We start from the raw sequence: 26,097 nt of genomic DNA, 5'->3' as shown, positions 1-26,097 counted from the left end.
GAGCCGCCGCGGCCTGCCCGGCCCCTGCCTCGCCTGTGGGGGGGCGGAGACAGCGGCGGGGACGAGGAGGGAGATGAGAGCGGCAGGCAGCGTCTGTAACACCAACGCTAGGGTAGGGCGGAGCCTCCGGCCACTCCAGTGCGTTATGACCTCACAACGGCCGGCGCCGGAGCCCGGCAGCGCGTGCCTCGTCTTCGGCCCGCGCGTGCTTCCGGCGCTCTAGGGCGGAGCAGCCAGTAGCGGCCCCCGATAGTGTTCGGGTTGCAAGGGTCCGCCCGCCCTACAGCTGTGATAAGGTAAACAGCGGGCCGCGTCATCTTCGGGAGAGGAGGGATTGAGCCCCATCCCGCCTCCTCTGAGGCGTGTTGCTGCGGTAGGTGTAGGGTGCAGTCCGTGCCCGGCGAGCCCCTGCCCGGCAGTGCCAGAGGACGGGCCTGCCCTGATCCTTCCGTACCCCGTGATTCATGGGAGCGGCGCTCCCCAGAGGAGCAAGGAGGGCCATACGCTCTCTCCTGAAAGCACCAAACACTTCCTGGAATACCCACCGCGACATGGAAACAAGGCTCGCTTCGTTCCAGGAGCAGATCTGTTCCCCCGCTACTAGGTTCCTTTCGCCAACCCAGCGAGAGGCGCTTGGTGGTGTTAAGCTGAGCGCATTGACGTGTCCGTTTGTTACGACGTTAGACCGACCCACTAAGACTGCCTACTCAGCGCTGACAGGAGAGGAGCTAAACTAATGGTTGTATCTTCAGAGGCACCGAGACGCTGGGCTTCCCCCATTTAAGCCCCAAGTCTGCAAAGCGATTCACAGGGGAGCGCCCTTTGGCTTTTTTCTTTTGTGTCCCACTGAAGTCGATAGAAGTTCCTGGGGTCGCCTGCATCTGCCGTCCTAGCTCCGACAGCAGGGCCCCATTTGCTTTGTCAGCACCTCGCCTCCTCGGGAAGTTTTGACTAAACTTATCCAAAGGCTGTGCTAAAACCATGCTGGACTGATACGCAGTGAGCTCGGCCGTAGGGCAGGGCTTTAAAAATGAATCCAATTCTGATTTCAGCTTTCCTATTTTCACTTTCAGAGCTTTCCCCCATTTTGATGCAAGACTGTTACCGGGCTTCTTTGCAAACAGCTTGATATTAGAAATCTGCATCTTGTGTTATATGGTAGGTAGAAAATAAGGAAGGCAAGCAAGATTACATTGTATCATTTTATCTCTGAGCCCCATCATATGACCTGTGTATTTAGTATCAGCTACAACAGCTATATAATGGAAATATTCTGTACCTTTCTGTTAATTTTTCACTTTGTCCTTCTGTGGTGCTAGTTTAGGTTATGCCCTAATTTAAGTAATATTGCAATAGTACCCCCATCAAGCTATTAAGCCATGCAGTCCCTCTAAAATCTCCTTCAATTGCTTTTATAAGATTAGTGCTATCAGTATTTTTTTTGTATCTTTTCCTGTCAGTGACCAAGTGGTGACAAACAGTAGTTTCAGGAGCATTTTTAAATTTCCACAATTGTTAAGACTGTTAGGTATGACTTTTGCACCCAGGTTTAAAAAAAGATGCCTAAGATCCCTGTCCGACACTTAAGATGATTGCAGTGAGAAATTCCCATTTTTTAATTTGTCTCCGACCAACTAAATTGTCATATTTCTCTGTAATCTTGGATGGTAGCTTCAGCAGCTTGAACTATATTTTCCATTGTTTGATAGTATGAACCGGGAGTGCATAACACTATACAGATGTCGGTTTGAGTGCTGAAAAAACCGTCCACTTTACACTGTTTTAAGTGAATATAAAAATCACACCAATTTCCACATCAGCTGTAGGCAATTCTGGTATTTAGACAAGATTAATGTGAAAGGATATTTTTAATCACTTTATCAATGTATCCAAGTACATTGATATAGGTTGTTGTTTGGAATTGATGTTCTGCTGGAAGCCCATAAATATATATTTTAGCCTTGGCCTCCAGTTAAGAAATCTAATTACTAAAGTTTGCAATTTCTGCAAAGGTTAATCTAACTCAGGGGTGGGCAAACTTTTTGGCCTGAGAGCCACATCTGGGTATGGAAATTGTATGGCAGGCCATGAATGCTAATGAAATTGGGGGTTGGAGTGTGGGAGGGGGTGAGGGTTCCAGCTTGGGGAGTGGGCTCTGGGGTGGGGCATGAAATGAGTTCAGGGTGTAAGAGGGGCTCTGAGCTGGGGCAGGCAGTTGAGGTGAGGGGTCTGGGGTGGGACTGGGGGTTGGGGGTGCAGGAAGGTGCTCCAGGCTGGGACCACAGTTTGGAGGACTGGGGCAGGGGGTTGGGGCCCGGGAGTGGGACAGGGATGCAGGCCCCAGGCAGTGCATACCTCATTGCCAGGTGGCTCTGTGCATTGCTTCATCTCCAGGTGCTGCCACTGCAGCTCCCATTGGCTGTGGTTCCTGGCCAATGGGAGTTGTGGGGGCCGTGCTTGGGGTGGGGGCAGTGTGCAATGACCCCTGACTGACCCTATGTGTAGGAGTTGGATGGGGGGATATGTGGAGCAGGGCAAACCCTGGACCCCGCTCCCCGGCAGGGGCTCCAGGGCCCTAGTTTGGCCACCCCGATCTAACTGATCCAATTGTTACAGGCTTCTGAATTCAAAATGCACTTTCATATACTACAATACATGGATCAGTCCCAGATCCTGCAGGAACCATTGTTCCTACCGTTTTATCTCACCACTGATGAGGGGTAGTTCCTGTTTTCTCCAGGCTTCTTTGCTGTTCTTTGCTCCCATTGATGCAGACTCTTTTTTAGGCAGGATGTTTTCAACAAGTGGTTCTTGGACTGTGAAGTTTCTTGCATTGCTTTGCTAGAGTTTGAGTTTGTTGACAAAGTATTCATAAGCATGTGATCAGTATACTTACAAATAGGCCAGACCTAGGGAAAACCCTCTCATCATGGCATGTTCCAACACGATCAGGTAACATCTGACAACCTTTTGATTCCTGGCTCTCTTTATACACTTCAGCTAACTTTCTGATTTTAGCAGAAATCCAGGTTTGAAGCAGATATCCTTGACACTTTCCTTCCTCCAAGGCCTTCCTTTCTTACCTCCTCCCCCCCTCCTTGCTTACCAGGAGAACAGTCAAAGTTTATGTATGCTTGTATCTTAAAAGACAGTTTTCCTTTGTCTTACTATTCTAGCTTTTCATTTTATCAAGTACTTTTTGAACTGTACATCTTTCCCACACTGTAAATATTACCTATTATTCTGATGGTCTTCTTTTACTTGCTGATTAGCACCTTTTCCATACTAACCCCAAACCATAAAACAGATATTAGTCTCTTAACCAAACTTAAGCTAACTTTATTTCATAACTATCTTTACATAACTTTTTTACTACTATTGAATTTAACAAAGTGAGAGACTTATTCATGGAAAAAATAAAGAAAGATTACTCGTAGTCAGTTATTTACTGTCCCTTAGAACAGTGGTTCTCAAGCAGGTTTCGGGGGGCCGCCAAAATAAACCAGAGAGCAGGGCCAGAATTAGACCCACTGGGGGGCCAGAGCAGAAAGCCGAATCCTGAGCCCTGCTGCTCGGGGCTGAAGCTGAAGCCCGAGTAGCTTAGCTTCATGGGCCTGATGGGGCGTGAGGCCTTGGCCAAGGGCACCAGAATGGGATGGGCCACGGGCCTCTCTGTCACGCCCACCCAGGCTGGCAGCTGGAGCCTGGCTGGGGAGCCTGGGCAGCATGTGATGCTGTGCTGCGGACCCTCCACCTCCACAGGGTGGGGCTGACAGCAGCCCCTGGCCCCCCGGCCCAGGGCAGGTGGAGGGTTTGTGTTGCAGCTCCCCAGCTCTTACCATGGCCAGGGTGTGGCTCCAAAGCCCTGTCCTCCAGCCATAGCGGGGTTGGAGAGGGCCACGCAGAGAGCTGTGGGGAGCCACACACCCTCCACCTGGCCTGGGCAGAAGGCCTGCAGGGCGGGGACACTGCTCTCAGCCCGCTCTGGTTTGCCTGGGGCCTCAGGCATAAGGGGCTCCACTACTGCTGGCTCTGAGTAATTGCTCTGCTTACTACTCCATCAGACCTGGCTTTTAAGCTACTGAAAAACAGCTGTGGCATGGGTGGGCCATGGAATTTTTATAGCATACTAGTTGGGCCTCAGAAGGATAAAGGTTAAGAAGCCCTGGCCTTACATCATGCTGTTAGAAGATAATGGATATTATGGTTAAGGTACTGGATTGACATTTCAGAGATCTGGATTTATTTTCCAGTTCTTCCACAGACTTCCTGTCATTTAATTACTTTGTACCTTAGTTTCCTATCTTTATAATAATACTTCCTTCTAGGCTTTGCCAGGTCTATTTAGACTGTCAGCTTTTAAAGAAAAGACCTGCCTCTTATGTTACCTAACAAAAGAGGATCCAGTCTCAGATGGGAGCTCTACAGTAATATAAATAAGTTAATATAAATGTTTCCATTTACCATGATGCTTGATACCTACTTAATAAGGGTTTTCCCACCTTTTTCCCTTGGTATTAAACTTACTAAGAAATTTTCCCCCAATAATAAAGTTATTACTAAAAGGTAAACTCAAGAAGGTAGTAGGGAAGAGTAGATGACAAAGATTTATCAATAATAGTTTCCCTCACTTTGGAATAGTCTCTAACAGATGCCCCACCACTGGAACTGCATGTACCTTAGAGGCAGTAATTGTCATACTCTGAGCCCCTTATGCTTGGAATACCTAATTCCCCATTTATTTTCCTTGCCTTCATAATGCATATGTAAGAGTACATTTTAAAAGCTGGCAGGAAAGTGTAGATCTTAGTTTTTCATTAAATGCTACCAGTCAGTTACTAGGTTGGTAATTTTTCATCACTCATTTCTCTCCTCTAGTAACTAGCCACCCACAAGGCAGACATACTTGTTGGCATATTGTAATGACAAGTCTTCTTGAAGTAGGGAAATATGGGTGGACAGACAATTTACACTAAGAAAGGGGCAGTAGACTAGCTACTCTCTCTATTTCAGCATAGGACCATGGCAACAATAGCTTCCAAATCTCCTCCTCGTGGTTGATCTTCTCCACCTCCTTCCTTGCTTTCAACCCTAGTTCTGTATCAGATTTCCTTATTTTTCTTGCTACATCTGGCTTTACTACTGAAACAGCTCAACTGGACACATCACTGATGAGGAAACATCAGACTTACCACAGTGGTAGCTTCTTGCAACTTGTACTGAATCACAAGATTGGACCAGAGAAAATTAATTACAGACAGCACCTATGGGGGGGGGGGGCGCAATCTAATCTGGGATGTAGGAGTCCGAAGCATCTCAAAACTGGAGTAGACTGGGTGCTGTAGCTGATTAACAGTTTCAGGGAAATGTGAGGTGCAGAGGCCCTGTCTATTAACTGTGAAGCAGGGAGTTAGCTCTAGCTCAGTTTCCTCCTCCCCTCCCACAAGGGCTATGTGGAGATAAGGAAGTAAAGCCGTAGACTGTTAAGGAACAACATGGTATAAGAACCTGAATAGAACCAGAAAGGAAGTAGGAAAATGCTTAAGAGAATATAATTGAGTGTTATTTTTTAGATTATATGCTGTCTACACTTCCTTAATGAAAGCAATCAACAGTATGTGCACTACTGCAATCTAAATAATATATTAAAGTAAGTTATTTCATTATACATTTTTATTTTAGAATCTAAGTTATTTTTCTAAATTTGGTGTGTACCAGTGGGAAGTGAGAACAGAGCACATTATACAAAGATCTCAGACCACCATTATAGTGGGTCATGGCAATATTACATGATAGTGGCATTTTATTCATATTTCTGACAATCACTAATGCATGTGATTACATAGCTAGAGAATATGTAAACCTCCTTTCCAGTTCAAGCTGACAGAACCTGCAAAATTTAAAATAAAATAGAGCCCTGCCACGATCAGTTTGTACTAACTGTAAATAATTTAATCTGTTTTAAAAAAGAAAACCCAAAAGAAGTGCTGAATTTAGTGGGTGGACAAAGGCCATTAAAGTGATTGTAATGCCATGGTATTAAGTCAACGTAGTTTAATAGACCAACACAATTTTAACTTTATACACTAATCTTTCAAAATGATGATAGGCTATGAGGGCAATAAACCATTTCAGTGGAATAACAGTAAGATCTCATTAATTCAAGAAGTCACCACTCCTCTGTGGTTTAAATACTGATTCTGTAAGATTAATGTAAAACACAGTACAATTTTCCTTTTATTAAAGAATGGAAGTGGCTGTTTTTAGTTACATATCCAAATCTTGATTTGATTGTACAGAGAAAAAAATCTACAAAACTTGTATCTTACAGAATGATTATATCTGTTTTATCACAGCAACTTTTAGGAAATTGCAAAAGACTAAGGAATACAAAATATGTTAGATTTTTTTTATATAACGTTTCCATTTTTGATATTTTACTGCAAAAAATAGAAATGTGCACTAGCTGCTTGCATTGCAGGTAATTCTGAACATCAACTGCTGTCCCACAGCTTTTTTTTTTTTAAAATTCTCAATGGATTTAATTAGTAATTTAAACAAACATGAAAGTCAGATGCCTTTATTCCCCATGATAAATTTACACCTGATGGCTCCAGTCTACAATTTGATCTGTGCTGATGGATTCCCTGCACCTGTGTGGAGCCCCACTGATTTCACTATACAGAGACATAACTGTCTCCGTGACACTAGAACACTTTTTATGGGGGGGGGGGGATGTTGAAAGCCAGCTAATGAAACTGTAAACCATGTATGTTCAAAAGTAAGGTGAAAAAAGCACAATTCCTGCTCACACCACATGTGTGCAGCATAGCTTTGGGATTCTCAAGAATAATGAAATACTATTAGCTTACACCACCAGCAAACTTTTCACAGTGAAAGCTGGGGGTGCAAGAGCACCTGCCAGACCCATAGTTCCCATGGCTATGAACTGTCCACCCATCCAGTCCAGCTTGCAGGATTATAACTTTAATAACCAGTTAATCTTTGATCACTAGAGAGGGAAAGTTCCATAAATCACTTCCAAGGAAGCAAGATCCCAACCTATTTAATCGTAAGGAAAAGTTTACAAAAAAATGAAAAGATTAATAAAAAAAATCAGCAAACTTTGCATATAGTAACAATGTATTCCATACTATCACAGCTCAGGACAACTGCAACTGTATTTCCCCTCAGTGGTTCAGCAAGGACACCCACTTTTGGCTTCCAGCTACCCAGCTGTTGCCTCTCTTGGGTGGAGTCACATGTCCCTCTCTTTTCTGACAGGGGTATTTCCAGGCTGCACAGTTTTCTGCCTTCACTGTGTATTTCCCAGCACAGACAGATTGCAAAGGGCACCTGCTTGCTTTGTCTTCAGAGACTGATAACAGAGTGATTGTCAACAATTGTAAGTTACCATGCAGCACTTCCTACACAAGCTTACTTTACTCTTAAGGTAAAAGAGCATTACAGAAAAAACATACTAAAAACAAAACAATAAAAATCCACACACATGCTAATAAGCTTGCCAGAATTAACCTCAACCTTAAAATGCATTCTGGCAGCCTCCATCCTTCCAACTCTACCCTCAGGATTGGGATCCTCCATGGAGCAGGGTTTCTGCTGGATCAGACAGGAGACCATGAGCCAGTTTAAAATGGCTTTTTAATCCAAAAATCCTTTGTCTACTGATCCTTGGTGAATCAGTTTGTACTAGCATATGCATACCTTTCCAAGTGAGTGGCTTCTCTGGAGATGTTACAATCTGAGTGAATTTGCCTAGTCAACTTTCTGTTCTCCTATTTACCCTTCTTACAAAAATACATACAATTCCACAACACATACACACGTTGCATTTTTAATACAATGAACTCTAAAGATGGTAAAATTAATTCAATAAGGTTTAACTTAATTCAATAAATTTCATTTAGGATATTGCAGGAAATTCAGTCTGTCACACATACTTCTAAAATAAAGTAATTGTTATGGTTCAGGGCAAGCTGTATCTAGCCTCCCTCCCCCACAGGCACGCTGCCGCATGGGCAGTACTCTGGGCAGCAGGGCTGCGCTCCTGCAGGGCAGCGCAGCAGTGTGTCTGGCTCCAGCCGAGCGGCGCGACTGCCAGACATGCTGCTCTGAGCAGCATAGTAAGAGGGCCAGGGGGTTGGATAAGGGGCAGGAGGTCCTGGGGGGCAGTCAGGGGACGGGAGTGGGGGGGGGTTGGATGGGGCGGAGGTTCTGGGGGGGCAGTCAGGGGACGGGAACGGGGGGGGTGTAGGATAAGCATGGGAGTCCCGGGGGGCCTGTCCGGGGGCAGGGGTGTGGATAGGGGTCGGGGCAGTCACGGGACAGAGAGACAGTGGTTGGGGTCGCGCTTAGGGTCAGGGGGTTCCAGGAGGGGAAGATCAAGGGACAAGGAGCAGGGGGGGTTGGATGGGTCGGGGGTTTTGAAGTGGGAGGAGCGGGGGTCAGGCTGTTTGGGGAGGCACAGCCTTCCCTACCTGGCCCTCCATACAGTTTTGCAACCCCCATGTGGCCCTCGGGCCAAAACGTTTGCCCATTGCTGCTCAGTATGTCTGCACAGTAAATGAAAATGGGACTTTGGCATGGATATGCCTATCTACATGCTACCTTTAGTCTAGCTAGCACAAATAACAATGAAGATGTGGGGGCACAGATTTCAGCATGGGCTAGCAACTTAAGTATGTACCCAGGGTCCCCAGTGGGCATGTACTTGGACAGATGGCAGCATGGGCTTCAGCTCAGGCTAACTCTTCAATATTATTGTTATCCATACTAGGTAGCTTGAAGCTAGCATGGGTATGCCTGCCGGTGCTACCATCACACCTTCACTTGCAATATAGGCATACAGTATTTTTTTGTTCTCATTTAATTGTTATATTAGAATTACATATTCATAATTTGTTACTAACACTTCATAGAATCGTTGAATATCAGGGTTGGAAGGGACCTCAGGAGGTCACTTAGTCCAACCCCTTCCTCAAAGCAGGACCAATCCCCAGATTTTTACCCCAGTTCCCTAAATGGCCCCCCTCAAGGATTGAACTAACAATTTAGCAGGCCAATGCCCAAACCACTGAGCTATCCCTCCCCCCACTTAATCATGCAAATTGAAAACCTGACTTCTACAAACAGGCTAAACATATTTAAGCATCCAAGCCCAATTTAATTATCTGCACATACCAAACAAACAACAGGTTACCTCAGCCAGTCCTCAGACATAAAAGACTGGCATACAAACATCCTTATTATAAATCTGTTTCTAACCTAAGAAAAATAGCAAATACTTCTCCTTGGCACTCACTCTGATATTCATTTGGCAACGTTCTTCACTGTTATGAATTGAGTATAGTTATTGGCTCTTGTTAAGAGTCACTACCATCACTACTTATCCCAGTATTTCTGCCTCTACAAAGAGAAGTTATGTTAAAACAAGTTTGCTTAACACAAGGTACAGTAAATATTTTTTGAGAGTAAAATCTTACTAGTGCAACCATCTGATGCCATGGGATGTCTATTTTCCATTAGATCTGTAATTCCTAGTATTGAGCTGTCTAGAAATAATTACTTTGGCAGGTTATAGTTTGTAGTCTAGAAACCAGTTAATTTAAGACACCCATCAAATTTTTGTCTTTGCTCTTCCAGGCACTCAAGCCTGTCCCTTGCCACAGATTTCCCCCATTTATAGCTGCAAGAGGAACATGGCATAAACACAGTAATGTACAGAAACAAACGAGTTCAGAATGTGGCCATCTGTCTAGATTTTGTCAATTCTTAGCTAATTTTAAACAACTTTCTTTTGTAAGATATCCTAGTTAACAAAAGTAAAGAACAAGATGTGTATCAGGTTATTTGTATGCATTTTAGTCCCGTACTCCCATCTTTAATTTAAAAATTAATCTTACCTGTATTTGCTTTTGAAAATTTGCATTTTCTAAAATTATAAACATTCAGTATTTTAATATCACAAATGTTTTAGTCACTGGATGAAGCTTATCACTTGCTCACAATATTATACACCTCTACTCCAATATAACGCGACCCAATATAACATGAGTTCAGATATAACGCTGTAAAGCAGCGCTCTGGGTGGGTGGGTGGGGGGGAGGTGTTGACGCTCCAGGGGATCAAAGCAAGTTCGATATAACGCGGTTTCACCTATAACGTGGTAAGATTTTTTTGGCTCCCGAGGAGAGCGTTATATCGGGGTAGAGGTGTACATTTTCTATCAAACACTGCATCAAGGTAACAAATTCCATTTTAAACATTTCAATTAAAAGAAAAGTACTATGGCAGAGTTTAGAGTACATTTGGATCTCGAAATAAATTTAATTACTACAAATGTGTGTTTTTCAGTTTTTCCTGGACTTGTTATCCAGTTTACAGATAGACATATCTGGTCCCATTTACAGTCCTCATTTGCAAGATTATTTTTTTCAAGAGTGTGTTTGTACAAGCAAAATTTTATTTGCTCCATGTCCTTTATATGTAAAGTAGAAATTTCAGCATTTAAACTTAATGAAGTTAAATGCTCTGCTTGAAAGATGAAAGGCACATATCCAATACTATTACACTGAACTGAAAAAAAAAAAGATTTGTAATTCCCAGTCATCTTCTATATCAAAACAATGCTAAAAAACTTGCTTCACTGTAGCTTCCTTCCCCAATCTAATACTTTTAAATAGTACTGCCAAAGTGTTTAATGGATAACTACTTTTAAACTATGGATGTGTTATTAGTTTACTAAATTAAGTTTCATGTCTTGTATGAGAATACAACTTTTATTAATTCTTTAAACATGCTCAGAATCCTAAATATTGTACTTTCATCCAATTAAAAAAAACTTTTATTATTGTAAAATTAGGAGAGATTACAGAAGATCTAAACTGCCATCTTCTGTAATGTAGTCTGTGTAACTCTAACATGTTGTAAAAAGAAAGGTATGTTTGTAGCCATGTGCTGATTACACTTTAAAAAAAGGACTGTCCACGTATCTGAAACATTGGTTGTCTTAATTCTACAGCAGAATATAAGGTGCTTTAAACAATACATAGAATCAACAGTCTTTGTGCTATAGGTCTGTCTCATCTTACGCTGGGGTTACGTTCCGCGGTCAGCGCGTAAAGCGAAAACAGCGTATACTCAAAATTACATTGAGTTCAATGGCGGGCGGAATCACCCGCACTACAGGTACAGTATTAAAGTTGTTATTTTTCTCTTTTTGTTTTGTTTTTGCCGACCGCGTAAAGCTGAAATCGCGCTTGTTAAATGCATGTAAGATGCGACAAACCTGTATTATATTCTGCATTCAGATTACTCCCAAGAAGCTATTTTCAGTTACAGCAATTCTATTATAAAATGCTGATGGGACCAGACTTGTACATTGTTCAATTATACAATATGTAAAAATCAATTACTGGGTGCTCTGTTTTCAGTTACTCTTTTTTCAGCTGTGAACATCTATACAGTTACTGTGATCGTGTTTTTTTTTTTTTTAAATAAAAAAGGACTTCCATAATAGAGAAAGCTTTCAAACATGTCAATAAAATATGCCTTTATTTACTTTTTTCCTAGATAACACTTTTTTGAGAGAGACTTTTCTATTCCCATTGCTGTCCATCTTCTCTTATTTATTCCTGCAGTTTTAAATCACGACAGTGAATTTGGGACAATCACAAACAATGGCAATGAAACACATGAAGTTGGGCTTGCAGGAGGAGCTCTTTTTAAAAAACACATCTTTAGCAACAGCACAGGAAAAAGCGGGCAAAACAGTGTGGGCGGGGAAAAAATTGGTAACTGGAAAAAATAGCAATGCATTAAATATAGAAGTGTTAAAATTCTAAAGGATAGATTTGAACAGTTCTATTGGCATTCTATTGGTCTTTTTACAGCGGATATGCAAACTTCAGAACAGAATGTCATATGTGAAGTGATAAAATAGTAGATATGAAGTACATAGAATCCCTCATACATTAACAAATGTTACCAAAATTTTCATGGTTCAGATTAATGCAGATATGTCTTAGATGGGCATTTGGTTGAACTGAAACTACTATTATTAATGCTTTGCCAATATTGATAATTGCTGGGTATGACATTCAGTGTTGGTGTCCATCCATTCAGTATTGGTGTAATTGGCTGGCTTTCCAAAGCACGCCAATATGCAATTCCAGACATGGAAAGCTCACACAAGACCCCATTGAGCAAATTAATAATGAAGACCATTAAACAGCATATTTTTGGAGAAAGCGCTCAAATGCATCATAAATGGCTTGCCTAAAAGAGAGAATATGGAGAGAAAGAATTACAGGCTACTAGTATAATTTGGGAAGGGGTAGATGCAGGCTGCTTCTCCCCTCCCCCCCCTTTGTAAAAATAGGGCCTTAGAAGTGCTTGGTACACCTGAGGAGGGTGAGAGCTCTTAATTTCCCTGATCCACCACCATTATGCCCGTCCAACCCCAAGCTCTAATCTGCACCAGTTGCCAAATGTCCCAATGACCCCCTACAACAACTGGGAATCTGCCTGGCATAGGGAGCCAAACCAGACCCCACATGGTAGGAGAATGTGGTGTGGTAGCTTCTATGACAGCTAAAGGATCCACACACACCAGACAAGATTTTCCAAAAACTGGATTTAGGGCTTCTTTGCACCAGTACAAAGCAGTTGAAATGAGGTACAGGTTTAGAGCCATAAACCTTCTTATTTTTGGAAGGTTAACATTTACTTGTTATGAGGCTGAATGACTCCAGGGGGATTAAAAATGGCATAATGCACATTTCAAGGATACTGGTTCAAACGCAGCAAAGGGCAGTAAGTGTCAGAATCCTCACCAAGAGCTGTTCAGTTATCTATGTGAAATAAACAAGTGGTCTAAAACCAGCATGCACAGGGTTCCACATTAGTAAATCTATTAACATAAATGGCAATCTGACTAGCCAAGGATTAAATATGTAAATAGGCTTAACTCAAAAGTTTAAGTCAGGCAAAAATAACATTTTAAATAACAAGAGTTCCCAAGACTTCCCAAATGTGAGGAATTTCACTTAGTCAGCTAGAAATACAAGATATTTGTGTAAAATCTGAATTCCTCAAAAGCAAAGGAGTTGGTAAACAAATATTAATGAGGCCCTACATTGCAATTGCTTGAAGTATGGGAACTGGAATGTCTCAGAGAAATCAGGGAAGTGGTCCACAAGTCTGAGACAAAACACTAAGAGAGATATGGTGGGTGAGATAATATCTTTTATTGGACCAACTTCTGTTGATGAAAGAGAAGCTTTTGAGCTCTTTTTCATGTCTGTGTAAGCTTGAAAGCTTGTCTCTTTCACCAACAGAAGTTGATCCAATGTCTTTCTACTATCCTGGGACCAACATGGCTACAACACTGTAAACAAACAACATGACTTATTTAACACATTAATAAATCACACATTGAACAAAAGGAAGCCAGAGAAAGGAGGAAACATTTTTCACAAGAGGGCTGCCCACAAATATCCAATCAACCTTACCCCAAACTTAGAAAGATTTCATTGACAATGTAAGCACTGCAAAAAGGAGAGGGAGGCAGCAACAATGAAGACTCTAATACTGAGCAAAATACCTTTAAATTCATATGCAGAATGCCAGTCATTCTAAACAATTATATATGTACTGCGAGTACAGAGTCTAATGCTCTCCAGTGTCGCATTTCAGAAATTATTTAGACTGATGGGAACAACTCTCCAGCCCATCTGATCTCATGTGATTAAACCAAAGATGATATTAGGAGAGGATTGTGTCCACATGGCCATGCTTTTTTTAAAAAAAAAAGTGTTCTTCAGCTCTAATTTGGTACTAGGAATTCTTTTTCCCCTCACATCACTTCCCCTGTCTCTTTGGCCTCCAATCCAGCAAAACATTTATGTGAGCAGTTGATGCTTAAAGTTAAGCACATGCTTTGTTGGATCAGGGCCTTTTGTACTCAACTCTCTCTCAAGAAATTCTGATCACACAAAGATCTCTCTTCTGTATTTTCTATTTATTGCGACATCTTTCAAAAACTATGCTAATTTTACACAGATATTGACCCTGAACCTTGGTATGTTGATCTTTTCCTTTTTTGTTTGGACTCCTTCAAATGGGCTATCCAATCCTCATTAATCCCTGCATCTCCAGGGAATTTAGTACATCAGGAGTGTTATATTATTGTAACTTATTAAGATTTAAGAATTGTATTTATATAAATAACATTTCAGAAGGTTGAGATGCAATGTTAAGTCTGGAGTTATAGCAACATATTACTTATCTGACAGGTAAGCTAATATCTTAAAATTTGGACTTCACCTACTTTTCATTCTAACAAAGACAACACTTGCAAAAATAAACGTAGGGCAATTGTTGCCTGCTGAACATACACTGGCTATGAAATAAATTATAATGTTCAATGAATGAGTGGACTGAATGAAAAGTAATACAAGTTGTTTTTTAAAAAAGAAGAATGACATGCCAATGTAGAAAACTAATTCCCTCAAAAATGTGGTATTAGGGAAAGATCACAACCATATTTTTGCTTCCCTGTTTATACATTACTTCTCACCTGAAGAGTCCTTGTTTGAAGAGGTAGGCACTGACATGACCTCCACCTAGATACCTGATTTCACATCCTGGCCATATATCTTGAAGGCTGCGCACTCCAGTTCGTGGAACATACGCATCCTCCTTGGCTTGAACAACTATGATTAGACTTGGGTCAACTGGAACTGAGCAGAAAAAAAGAAAAAGATGAATTTTTCCAGTAAATGCTCACTTTTTCTGACTAAACTGTTTTCTACTCCCAAATCAGTATTCCTCAGTAACTTATGAAGCTACTGGAATGTGGCTAGTAGGAAAAGCGCACATGTGTTGGGGGGCATCTCTTGTTTTCATTGGCAAGTCTCCCTAATGATCAGGTTACACTTTGAGCTCTCTGCATGGAAAATGACGAGAAACTCTTTAAATGAAAGCTTAGGTCTCCAGCCATCCTTGGACACAGTGTATTAAGCTCAATGGAGCATATATTCCGTAGTGTAGTTGCAAAAATAAAAGATATATTACATAACTATATTTTGATCCTTGGTACTAGATCTCTGCTGGGAGAGTCAGTGAACAAAATTTTATTTATCCTTGACCTTCTGTGTTTGTTACAAGATGGTAAAAAAGTTAGAAGATTTTTTGAACTCTCATAAACCTCTCCTTTTGGGGTACTGCAAGTCAGGAATTCATTATCCAGGTAACATCAAATTTTGCAAACAGCTTCATTTCAGACAGACATAGCCCACCAATATGAGTTCAATATCACACGGGGGCGGGGGAGGGATAGAGGTAGAGGGGGTCTTTGCTTTGAGATGAGAGGTGAGCACAAAAATCAATTTTATAATGTAATTCTGCAGTAATTTTAATTATGGATAACTTCCATAGGTTCAGTGCTAATCAGGGGTGCTGGAACAATTTGTATGTTGGGGGTGCTGAGAGCCACTGAACCAAACTGTAAACCCTATATATAATGAAAACCATTTCAAGACAGGGGGTGCGGCAGCACCCCCATAACACCTAGTTCCAGCACCTATGGTGCTCATTATGGGGTAATCTGATGACAAACTGAGGGGATAAGATAATATTCAGCACAGCCATCTCTTGACCTCTAAAGAGGACCTGTGGTTTTATAACACTGGTAAACAGTGATATGCTAAACATATTTCAAAATGAACTTCTAGAAAAATCCAGGCATCCCTTTAAATATGTAATAAATCACATACCATGGGTATGCATGCTTGCATAGAGAAGTAGAGGATTAGAAAATATGTTTTCCCACTTAAAAAAGAGCCCCAGCAATACCTGAAGATGAGCTCATGTTACAGGCACTTGCTAGATGTAATCACACTTTGTGTAATATACCAATATACTTCTTAAGAGAAAAACAAAACAAATAAACACAAGTTGAAACCGGACTTAGAGACTTGGTGGAGCTCCTGAAGCATCCCTCTATGCATATTTCTAGATCCGGGGTGGGAAAACTACTGGATCTGGCCCACAGGATTGCTGGAGGGGTGGGGGGGCAGAGGGCTCTGCGTGCTGCCCTCACCTGCAGGCACCACCCCCTGCAGCTCCCATTGGCTGGGAACGGGGAACCGCGGCCAATGGGGGCTCCGGGGGAGGTACCCACAGATGAGGGCAGCGCATGGAGCCCTCTGCTCCATTCCCCCAGGGGCCACAGAGACATAGTGCCAGCCGCTTCTGGGAGCATCCCGGGGCCAGGGCAGGCAGGTAGGGAGCCTGCCCTGGCCCCGGTGTGCGCTGCTGCCGCCCTGGAGCTGCTCCAGATAAGTGGTGCTGGGTCGGAGTCCACACCCTGAATGCCTCCTGCACCCCAACTCCCCGCCGCACTCCACATCCCTCCTGCACCCCAACACCCTGCCCTGAGCCCCCGCCGCATCCTGCACCCCAACATCCTGCTGAGCCCCCTCCCACACCCGAACACCCTTCCCTGAGCTCCTCGTAAACCCCCACCCCCTCCCACTCCCCACACTCACTCCCGCACCCGAACCCTACATTCGTGACCCTGCATGCAATTTCCCCACCCAGATGTGGCCCTCAGGCCAAGAAGTTTGCCCACCCCCTGCTCTAGATTGACATAGCTTAGCAAGTGGTTTTGAACCACCAGGGTATTTGTCAAAAAGGAGGTTCCTCTAAAACTAGATGATCCATGTCAGATATAAATCTGATATACATATTTTTAAAAGATGTGTCCATTCTATAAAGACAACCATGACACACTTTCTAATTCAATATACAAGCTTTTTGAGAAAACTGTATGAATACAAAATTACTGCACAGATAATAAAAGGTTATTCTAGACAATTATCCCAATCCCCACATTAAAATAAACAAGTACCTGAGAAATTAGCTACATGGGTACATTCATCCATAACTCCTTTCATGAACCTTAGTGATTCTCTCTGTAAAGTGTCCCTTTTCCTTTCTTCACTTATCAGGTGCTCCTGCAGACTGGTGAAGTTCTTATTGCTACTGCTGCTGGTTGAAAATGTTTGATTTATACACTGCATTTTAGGAGCATCTTGCAGTAAGAGTCTTTCTGATGAGGCACTTAGAGTACTTTTACTAGTGCTAAGACAGTGAATGGCTTCTGTAGACAGAATTTTGCTTGTGGTATCCAGATTCAACATTCTGGAAGTCAGAGCTAGGTTGTTCAGACTGTCCACACTGTTGGGGGAATTTTTAACAAAGTCTTGTCCCATCTTGAAAGAGTCTGTCTAAACAGAAATACAGGCCTTTTATTAAGGGTTTTTCACATTTTTTGGTCAACCTGATTAAAAAACAGTGAGTGAATTCAGTGCTCATGACAGAGAGAGCACAAGCTCTGGCATGAGCCAGACACAGTGCTAGGTTCACAGGCAAAGTCCAAACTTTGGCATACAGCTTAGTCAATGATCTAAATCCTGACCCATATCACCACCTTATATCCTAGTTTGGGGCCTGTCCTAAGCAGACAATCATGTAGCAGTAAGTACTCAATTATGGTGGTGGTTCCTATGATGCAGATTTCTGTCCATTAGGAAATGGAACTAAAACACAGAGTATCATGTCAGAGGCAAATTACTGTTGGTTATTACTGATCTGATCTAGCATCAAACAAGTAATTAAAAAAAGGAGTACCCTTATTCTGTTAAGAATCCTATGAACCATTCAATCCCATCACAAATGGTGTTAACTGTCTTTTGACGAGTAAAGCAAGTATATATTGGGAAACATTATACATGAGGAAACTACCTGAAAATTTCTATGTAACCTCTCTAATTTTTTCCAATTTTGTTTCTTCTATTAAGCTTTCCCTCATATTTCTGACCATTACGATGTTGCAGATATTACTAGAGCAGAGCTATATCTGGACATCTGATTTAGAATTCTGTATTATGCTTCCACGTTTATGTTATTTCTGTATAAAAACATTGTACTTCAGTTTCTGGGAAAAGAGCTCAAGTGGTCAGCTTTTCAGAAATGCTCTTCTACACAATAGCATTGAATTTGCTAGGGAGGAAAAATTAATACCAATAGCTATTTATTCAAAGACTAGAAGAAAGTCAGGTACCAGTAGACAACTTATTGACCATAACTGTTGAGGTTGGGGAGAGAGCAGACATCCAAATTTACTTTGGGAAAAGGCTATAGTCAGAACTTGAAAAATCCATTTGCCTGTGGATACTAGGAAGATATCCTCAAATCTGAGTTCAGTGTACATTGATAGTTTGTCAACAAATAGACAACTGACAGTTCCCCTGCTCCTGTCAATACCTTAGCACTGCTGGGGTGCTGCCAGAAGAACAAGCAGATGTCAAAGCAAGGCACCAAAGTAGAAGACAAGGTTGCAACAAGCAAAGGGCACCCAACAATTTCTTGCTGGGATCTAGTGAAGAGCTGAAGTGATCGCCATTGAATGGTCTCCTATGCACAGCGCCGTTGTTAACAATGGGTCAAGAAAGAACTAAAACATTCACAGGGCAGCAATTTGGTAAAGGGTGATGAGACAACTGTAAAAGTTTCTGGGTTATATTTTTACCCCATTGCCATCACAGTACAAACCCTACAGAACCAAAGGATTTCTAATCAGAACCAGATCTGAGAAACCTGCACAGATGGTATCTTTAGAGAATAACATTAGATTACTAAAACAATTAAAAGAATCCAGGCCAATACTACAAAATTGAAATTGCAGCGCATTAAAAATCAGGCCATAACAGTGTTCGTATAGGAAGAATTTTAACCCACTACACCGTCACAAGATATTTTCTTCTTAGGGTAAACAATTATTTCATAATAAATCATATACTCACAGCTGGTCATGTCTTTTTTCATTGCTGAAGTATGTATAAATATTTCAACAAAAGAATGAGCAAGGTAATTGATTCAACAGTAAGTCACTTCTTTATTTGGCACTTTGGGCTGGTCTACACTGGGGGGCGGGATCAATCTAAGATATGCAACTTCAGCTACGCTATTCGCGTAGCTGAAGTCGAAGCATCTTAGTTTGACTTACCTGGCCGTCCTCACGGCGGCAAGTCGACCGCCGTGGCTCCCCCGTCGACTCCGCTTACTCTTCCTGCCAAGGTGGAGTACGGGCGTCGATTCGAGGATCGATTTATCGTGTCTAGATGAGATTCAATAAATCGATCCCCGATAGATCGATTACTACCCGCTGATCCGGCGGGTAGTGTAGACATGGCCTTCAATACACTATACCAAGCTATCTGGCTAGTTTTCTGACATTTGGGAATTTGGTTTTCAATGCTTTGATTCCCCATCCCTACAAAAACTAACATTTCAAAGAACATTCTGAAAGTTCTTAATTTTTTTAAATCTAGCACTCAAGAATTTTTTTTTTTTGTTAGACATGGAGATATGATAAATTAATAGATGTGCTTTTATGTACCTTGATTTTGAAAACTAGAGTAAACTGGTGTCTGTCATAGCTGGTCATGAACAGTAATCTAAAGAGAGTTCAACACTTATAAAAATGCATTACATGAAAATAGAAGGTATTAATCTTTGCTTATTTAAAGGGTACTTCTGCATCAAATATTTGTTAAACTAAATCAAAAATGTAAGAAACCATTAATGTTAACATGTTGTATAATGAATGTCTGCTCAAAGTATCTAGACATGACATTATGTATTCGATCAGATTTTGTATGTAAACTATATTTTACATAAAGCTAATAGCAAAAACAAACTGTACTTACTCCACAATATTCAAGCATTTGAATGATTTCTTCTTCATAAACAGTTTGTGTATAGTACTGTTTCTCTAGCTCTCTCCAGTTCACTGCTTTGCTCAACACACCCTGAAATTACAGTGCAAATAAGAATTCCCAGAATAAAAAAAAAAAAATCCAAAGAATGTATTCTGAAGCGATCATCGAAGTCCAAGGCAGTAGAACTAAGGAAAGATGCAGAAAATAGCTAAATCTGTATATGTTAAAGTTAAGATTCCCAAACTTTATTCTGGCCAGTGTTGACTTAGAAGCTGTAATGAATTCCATAGGAAACATCAGACAAGAATATCCATAACCATATTTCTTGTCTGAAAACTTTACTGCATTTTTCATTACAAAAACATACCTCCCCTGAAGCTCCATCTCACCTGTACATTAATCAGACCACTCTACAATAAGCAGATGTGTAAAAAAGTATTGAAGTCCTTGCCATAGAGTGCTTACAATCAAAAGAGGCATGGGTGTAATACAGAACTCAGTGGTGTATGGCTACTATACCAGTAAGAATCATATTTACCCAACAGTAACTGCGATTCTTTGAGATGTGTTGTCTATATATTTTCAATTGTTGCTGCGCAAGTGTCCGATGCATTCAAGTTCAGATTATTTTGGCCAGCAGAATCTATTGGGACTGTGACTGCACCCTCAAAATATCCTTGTACTTCCAACCTAAGGGTATAAATGGTAGGGTGTCCCCAACCATCTCTCAATTCCTTCACCACTACAGAAACCAGGTGTTACAGAATTCCATAATAGTGGAGGAGGGAAGGATGTGTAACCCTCAAAGGTGAGTCTCTTACAGCACAACTTAATGCATATGGAAATAAAATGATAAAGCCCCAGCACTGATAGTAATTTATGAAGAGAGGGACAGAGGTCAGACTAATAACCTAAGTGATACCCTAAACGGTTTAGACCTATCAAGTTGGAAGGAATGTACCCTAAGTATGTCTAAGATTTGAAGTTTAGCTTCCCCTTTGTTGGAATGTGGCTTTGGAAAAAAGACTGGCAGAGGTATTACTTTGATAAGATGGAAGTCAGACACTATGTTAAGCAAGAACTTTGGATGAGACCCTTTGCTTGCTCATATACACATTGCTGTGGTATTGTGCATCATGATCTGAATAAACTCTTAAGAATTTGGTGGAATACTGTGCACACTTGATAAATGGCCCTTAGCAGTAAGGGTACATTTGCACAGTAGCTAGGAGGTGGGATTCCCAACTCAAGTAGACATGCACGCACTAGCTAGCGCCTAAAAATAGTAGTGTGACTGCAGTGGCACAGGTGGTGGCTTCAGCTAGCCACCTGAGTATGTATCCAAGAGGCTGGCTTGAATTGTAGTTGGGTGGTTATTTTTAGGAGCAGAGCTAGTGCAGATGTCTACCCAAGATGGGAATTACATATCCCAGCTGCTGTGTAGATGTACCCACAAGCCTATTGTTTGAAGACTGTCTAAGTGGGCTCTCCACCCAATAAGCATCTATCAAAGTTTCTGATGGCAATGGTGCAGAGAAGGGCACTCCCTTACAAACTTCTAGAAGGTCCTTCCACCAAATTAATGACAAGACTTCTGGGAAGACCTGTACCCTCACGTATAGGTGATATCTGTTGGGTTGATATACAGACTTTAGCCACTCTTCCATACACCAAATGTGAAGTCAGGCATGCTGAGTTATGTGTAAGCAGGATGCCATGTGTCCTAGAAGTTTCTGAGGCGAAATTTCACAGATATCAGAGAATGAACTTGTAGGTGGCTAACAAGATCTGCTATGGATTGCAATCTTTCTGGGGTAGATGGGCCATTGCTGTAGTGGAGTCCAGAACTGCCCCTATAATTTCTATCCTTAAAATAGGAACTAGCACTGATTTCTCTTCAATTACCTTGAGCCCTAGAGAGGTGAAAAGTTGTAGAATATGCAGCAGAGATGACTGAAAAACCAAAATTTTAGTTCTATGAAAATCTGAATTTTCAGAAATATTTTTCATCCCAAAATGGAATGAAAAACAAAAGTGCAAATTATCAAAAACTGAAATCCTGCAATATTGTGTTTCAGAAGCAATAGAATGTAGTATTTCCCAAAGCGTGCTCCCCTTGATCCCCAGTTGCCAACTTGGTAGGCAGCCACAGAGCCAAAGACCCTGGAAGATCTAAAGAGCCCATGACCAAAACTAAAAAGATTGTCAGTTTCACAGGTGCACACCACTGAATAGCAGCCATGAATCTGACCAGACTCTTATTAACTTGACAACAAAAGTCTAGTAAATTTCACGACCACTATTCAGTGATGGGCAGATCAGTCTGACAAAAATTGTCAAATCCAGTCCAAAGTCCAGTTTCCAAGGTTCCCAATTTCCTGGCAGCCATCACTGCTGGTAATCTTGGGAGCTCAGGGCCCTTGGCAGCCATCTTGGAGGGAAGAAGGGGAGCTAGGAAGCCCTGGAAGTGCTGGCCCTGCCTGGAGTCCGTGAGGAGGTCATTAAAATTGAAACTTTTGCTGGAATGGTTCAATTGACTAGTCTGCAAATTCCAAAGAAAAAAGTTTCATCCGAATTTTCCTGACCACCTCTTGTCTGCTGTGTGAAATTGGTCACCTATTGTGGAGCATTCACATTAATGAGCCAAACATCTAAGTATGGGTAAATCTGGACTCCTGGTCTTCTCAGGTAAACTGCCACTACTTCTGCACATTTTATAAATACCCATGGTATTGTCAACAGATCAAATGGCAGGATTCTACATTGCTAGTGGGAATAGTCCACCTGGAACCTTCAATATTTCCTGTAGGCAGGATGGACTGCTTTATGAAAATAAGTGTCTGAGTTCAAGAGCTGAATGCCAGCCCTGTGAATCTATGGTTGGAATTGCTGAGGCCAGAGTTACCAACCTGAACTTCAGCCTGCACGTAAAGGTGTTCAGCTGCCTCAGAAATCCAGAATAGAGGGCCTGCCTGCTCCCTTTTTCTTGGGAATTAACCCCCCTTGCCCATATATTTTTGAGGCACATCTTCCACTGCTCTAAGAAGTTCAGTCACTTCTGAATCTTGAAAGTAGCATACTCATGAGCAGGGTCCCTGAGAAAGTGCTGGGGAAATTGGATAGAGAGGGTTTGGGATTGGATGGAGTATCTCATCTCTACAGTTTTTAGGGCCCAGAGATCTGTGGTGATGGTGTATCAGGCCCCACAAAAATAAAATTAATATTTCCCAAAAGGAGGATGGGGAGGGGGTGGGGGGGAAGGGGTGGAAAAAGGATCCAGTATAAGTTACACTTATCTCCTGACCAAGAAGTCATATTTGCTGCCTTGATGAAGACAGAACCTGGTGAGAAAAATGTAGTAGAGGTAGAAGATTCTCTCCTTTGGGAGTGCTGGCATTTTGAGGGAAGTTCAGACTGTCTATACTGTGCATAATAGGACTGACTTTGACAGGATTAAAGCCTAAATTGCTTTCTTTTTGATGCAAGAGCACAAACTCCTAGAGATCTCAGCATCGCTCAAGAGTCCTTTTGAGAATGAAAAGGCTCATTAGTCTTTGCATTGAAGCATTTGCACCTTTCAAACGGTGCAGCCTCTACTGTTACACGCATCCCCTTTAGGGCTTCGAGACAACTGAAGCCAAAAGGATCTTATCAGGACAAAGAGGCCATGGAACTGGATGCCATGTACGCAGCATCGACCAGTCACTTGAAGAGATGTGTGCTACAAGTTGTTCCTCTACAACCACAGATTTCCAGGCCTCTGTTCTTCTGTGGAATTTTGTCAGCAAATTTGAAGATTGATTCCCAGTTCAAGTAATCATATTTTGCCACTAAGGCCTGATAACTAGAGATTCTCATTTGCCAACTTGATGAATAATTTTTGCAACCAAAAAAATAAAAATTTCTAGCATTCTTTGTCTCAGGATGTAGATTTCTGTTGACCACAGTGTCTGGTTTTCTCATCAGGCACTGCTATCACCAACAACCCATGTACAGGATGCATATAAAATAGTTCAAAGCCTGATGAAAGCACCTGGTAGCAGCAATCTGCTCTCTGTCAGAGCTAGGGAAGTTGGTGGTCTGCCAAAGCACCCTGTTGGACTCCAATGGTCTCTTCATTTATGGGCACTGCAAGAGTTCCAGGCATGAAGGTGTGTAAGATGTCCAAGGAACTTGTGAGACTTCTCCTGACAACTTCCACTGGAATTTCCAGTGGATCTGCCGCCCTGCGCAGCAAACACTGGAAAGTTTTGAAATCCTGGGGGTCTGAGGTAGACATTGGAGATACCACAGCTTCATTATTTCTTGCATAAGACAAAAGGCAGCTTCTATAATTAGGCTCTATCCAGAAGCATCATTATGGGGGAGATTTTGAAGGCTCAGAGGACAGTTGGACATCCAACTCCCATTTGTGCCTTTGAAAAAAATCTCTCCCTTAATGTTAATTTGCCCAACTCAAACCTTCAAGATTTCACATCTGTTCATATTCTAGAATATTAACAAAACTAAAAATAATTTAGTTACCGTGGTAAAGACACCAGAAGCTGTGGACCAGGAAAGACAAGGAACCAATGGCAATGGTTTAGGCCAGTTTGTCACTGCTAGTGAAGCCATCTGTTAAATAAAAAAAAACTTCAATATCAAATGCTCTACTGCATATTTTAATAAGACATTTCAACAAAATTTCTCTTTAGTCATTTTTAGAATTCTCATCTTTAAAGTATTTCTTCACACAGTAACAGCTTGTCTCGTGTAGTATCAGTGCTAAGCATCTTTGCAGTTATATACTTCTCCTCCACAAAATCCAGAAAGACTGATGAAGTCTATTCTCTCCAATAGTCTCCTTGATACATTAGCTTTGAAATTGGTTCACAGAGAAAGTAGCAGTATTTCTGCTTTAGGAACAAGAGTTTTCTTTTAATAGAACACTCATCCTGATGCAAAATGAATCAGGATTCTTCCATGAGAACTTCATTTATCATTTCAACATGTCCCTCTCCTCAAGGCCTCTCAACAACCTTATAAACATATTTCAAAACAAACAAATTGAAGGTGAGTCACAAATAGGACTATCAAAAATTCTGCAGCTTTTGAAATACATTTAGGGAATTTGCAAGCCACAAACAGTAAGGTTAAGACGAGAATTGAGCATGTAAATGGACTTCTATTTTCATCTCCCTTAGAGTCCAGATAATTCCCTCTCACCTCAGAATTATCAGAGTGCACTATGTGGTAAGTTCTATTCATCACTAAATGCTGGAGCATAGATGCAGCACACAGGAGGATCAGAAAAATGCTTCCCCACACCAGTTGCACGGTTTTGCAAAGCTGTAGTTTAATATAATACTGTTGGGCATACTGCAAAACCATGAGGATAGCAGAAAAAAGTACTTATCCACCCCACACATTTTTAATACGGAGAACTATTACATGCGTCTTCATTAATAAAAGAAGCAACATAGTAAAGTGGTCAGGGCCATAGTCTGGGAGTCCAGAGAGTATGGATTCCATCCCTGTCCTCGGTTTCCCCAACCTTTAAAATAGAGATAATGCTGCTTACCTTCCTTTTTAAAGCACTTTCTAAGGATGAAGAACACTACATAAAAACATATTGCACTGTGATGGTGCCTGGGAGCCTTCAACATGAACCAGGGCCCCACTGTACCAGGTGCTATACAGACACAGAATAAAAATATGGTCCCTACCCCAAAGAGTTTACAATCTCAGAGAGACAAGGTAAGTGAGGTAATATCTTTTACTGGATCAACTTCTATTGGTGAGAGAGTCGAGCTTAGACAGAGCTCTTCTTCAGGTATGGGGAAACTTAGGCCTGGACTACACTACACAATTAGATCAATGTAAGCTGCCTTGCGTCAACCTAGCTAGGGAAGTGTTTTCATGTAAATTTGGCTCCCACCGATGTAAGTGCCTCTCTATGCTGATTTAGTAACACCACCTCCCTGAGTGGCAGACAGTCACAGCCAATGTGATTAGATCGAGGCAATGTCAGTTTAGACACTCCATTGCTTACGTAGACTGTTACTGGCCTCCAAGAGCCATCCCACAATGCCCCACATTGACAATACAATCAATACAAACGCTCCTGGTGAGAATGTGCACCGCCATCACAAGGAGACAAGTGCTCATATAGAAGTGATTTAATAACTGTGGTGGCTTTATGCTGACCTAAATTAGATCAACATAATTTTGTAGTGTAGACATGGTCTTACACAGAGTGTCACAGCTAAACACAAGATGGAACAGATTGTTTAGCATAAGTAGTTAACAC

General features: G+C 41.6%; 2 protein-coding genes and 1 long non-coding RNA gene across 10 annotated transcripts in view; 1 reads left to right on the top strand and 2 right to left on the bottom strand.

The window, feature by feature from the left end:
* The window catches only part of LARP1B (La ribonucleoprotein 1B), a 108,598-nt gene extending 107,945 nt beyond the window's left edge, over positions 1-653 (bottom strand). The window contains exon 1 of the mRNA XM_065597679.1: positions 546-653. The gene's annotated coding sequence lies outside the window, so the exon portion shown is untranslated. The remainder of the gene's footprint in view (positions 1-545) is intronic.
* LOC103306525 (uncharacterized) lies at positions 237-11,605 on the top strand. Of its 2 annotated transcripts, XR_010601774.1 has the most exons (4): positions 237-373; positions 1,074-1,158; positions 7,285-7,405; positions 9,664-11,605. It is a non-coding gene; the product is annotated as an uncharacterized LOC103306525 (long non-coding RNA). The 2 variants fall into 2 exon arrangements; XR_010601775.1 differs by lacking the exon at positions 237-373 and having other exon boundaries at positions 666-1,158; positions 11,096-11,536.
* The window catches only part of ABHD18 (abhydrolase domain containing 18), a 41,465-nt gene continuing 26,925 nt past the window's right edge, over positions 11,558-26,097 (bottom strand). For 6 of the 7 annotated variants that reach the window (XM_065597685.1, XM_065597687.1, XM_065597690.1 and 3 more), the window contains 5 exons: positions 24,333-24,422; positions 19,797-19,898; positions 16,934-17,312; positions 14,600-14,762; positions 11,558-12,297 (listed from right to left, as the gene is read on the bottom strand). In XM_065597685.1, coding sequence (XP_065453757.1) covers positions 12,246-12,297; positions 14,600-14,762; positions 16,934-17,312; positions 19,797-19,898; positions 24,333-24,422 — 786 coding nt within the window. In that variant the 3' untranslated portion in view covers positions 11,558-12,245. Of the gene's footprint in view, positions 12,873-14,599; positions 14,763-16,933; positions 17,313-19,796; positions 19,899-24,332; positions 24,423-26,097 lie in introns of all 7 variants that reach the window. The other variant, XM_065597686.1, reaches the window with a different exon arrangement.

The sequence above is a fragment of the Chrysemys picta genome, chromosome 5, assembly GCF_011386835.1.
Source record: "Chrysemys picta bellii isolate R12L10 chromosome 5, ASM1138683v2, whole genome shotgun sequence".
In the NCBI taxonomy this organism is placed as follows: Eukaryota; Metazoa; Chordata; order Testudines; family Emydidae; genus Chrysemys; species Chrysemys picta.
The sequence above is the reverse complement of the archived record's forward strand: the minus strand, read 5'-3'. Positions and strand labels throughout refer to the sequence as shown.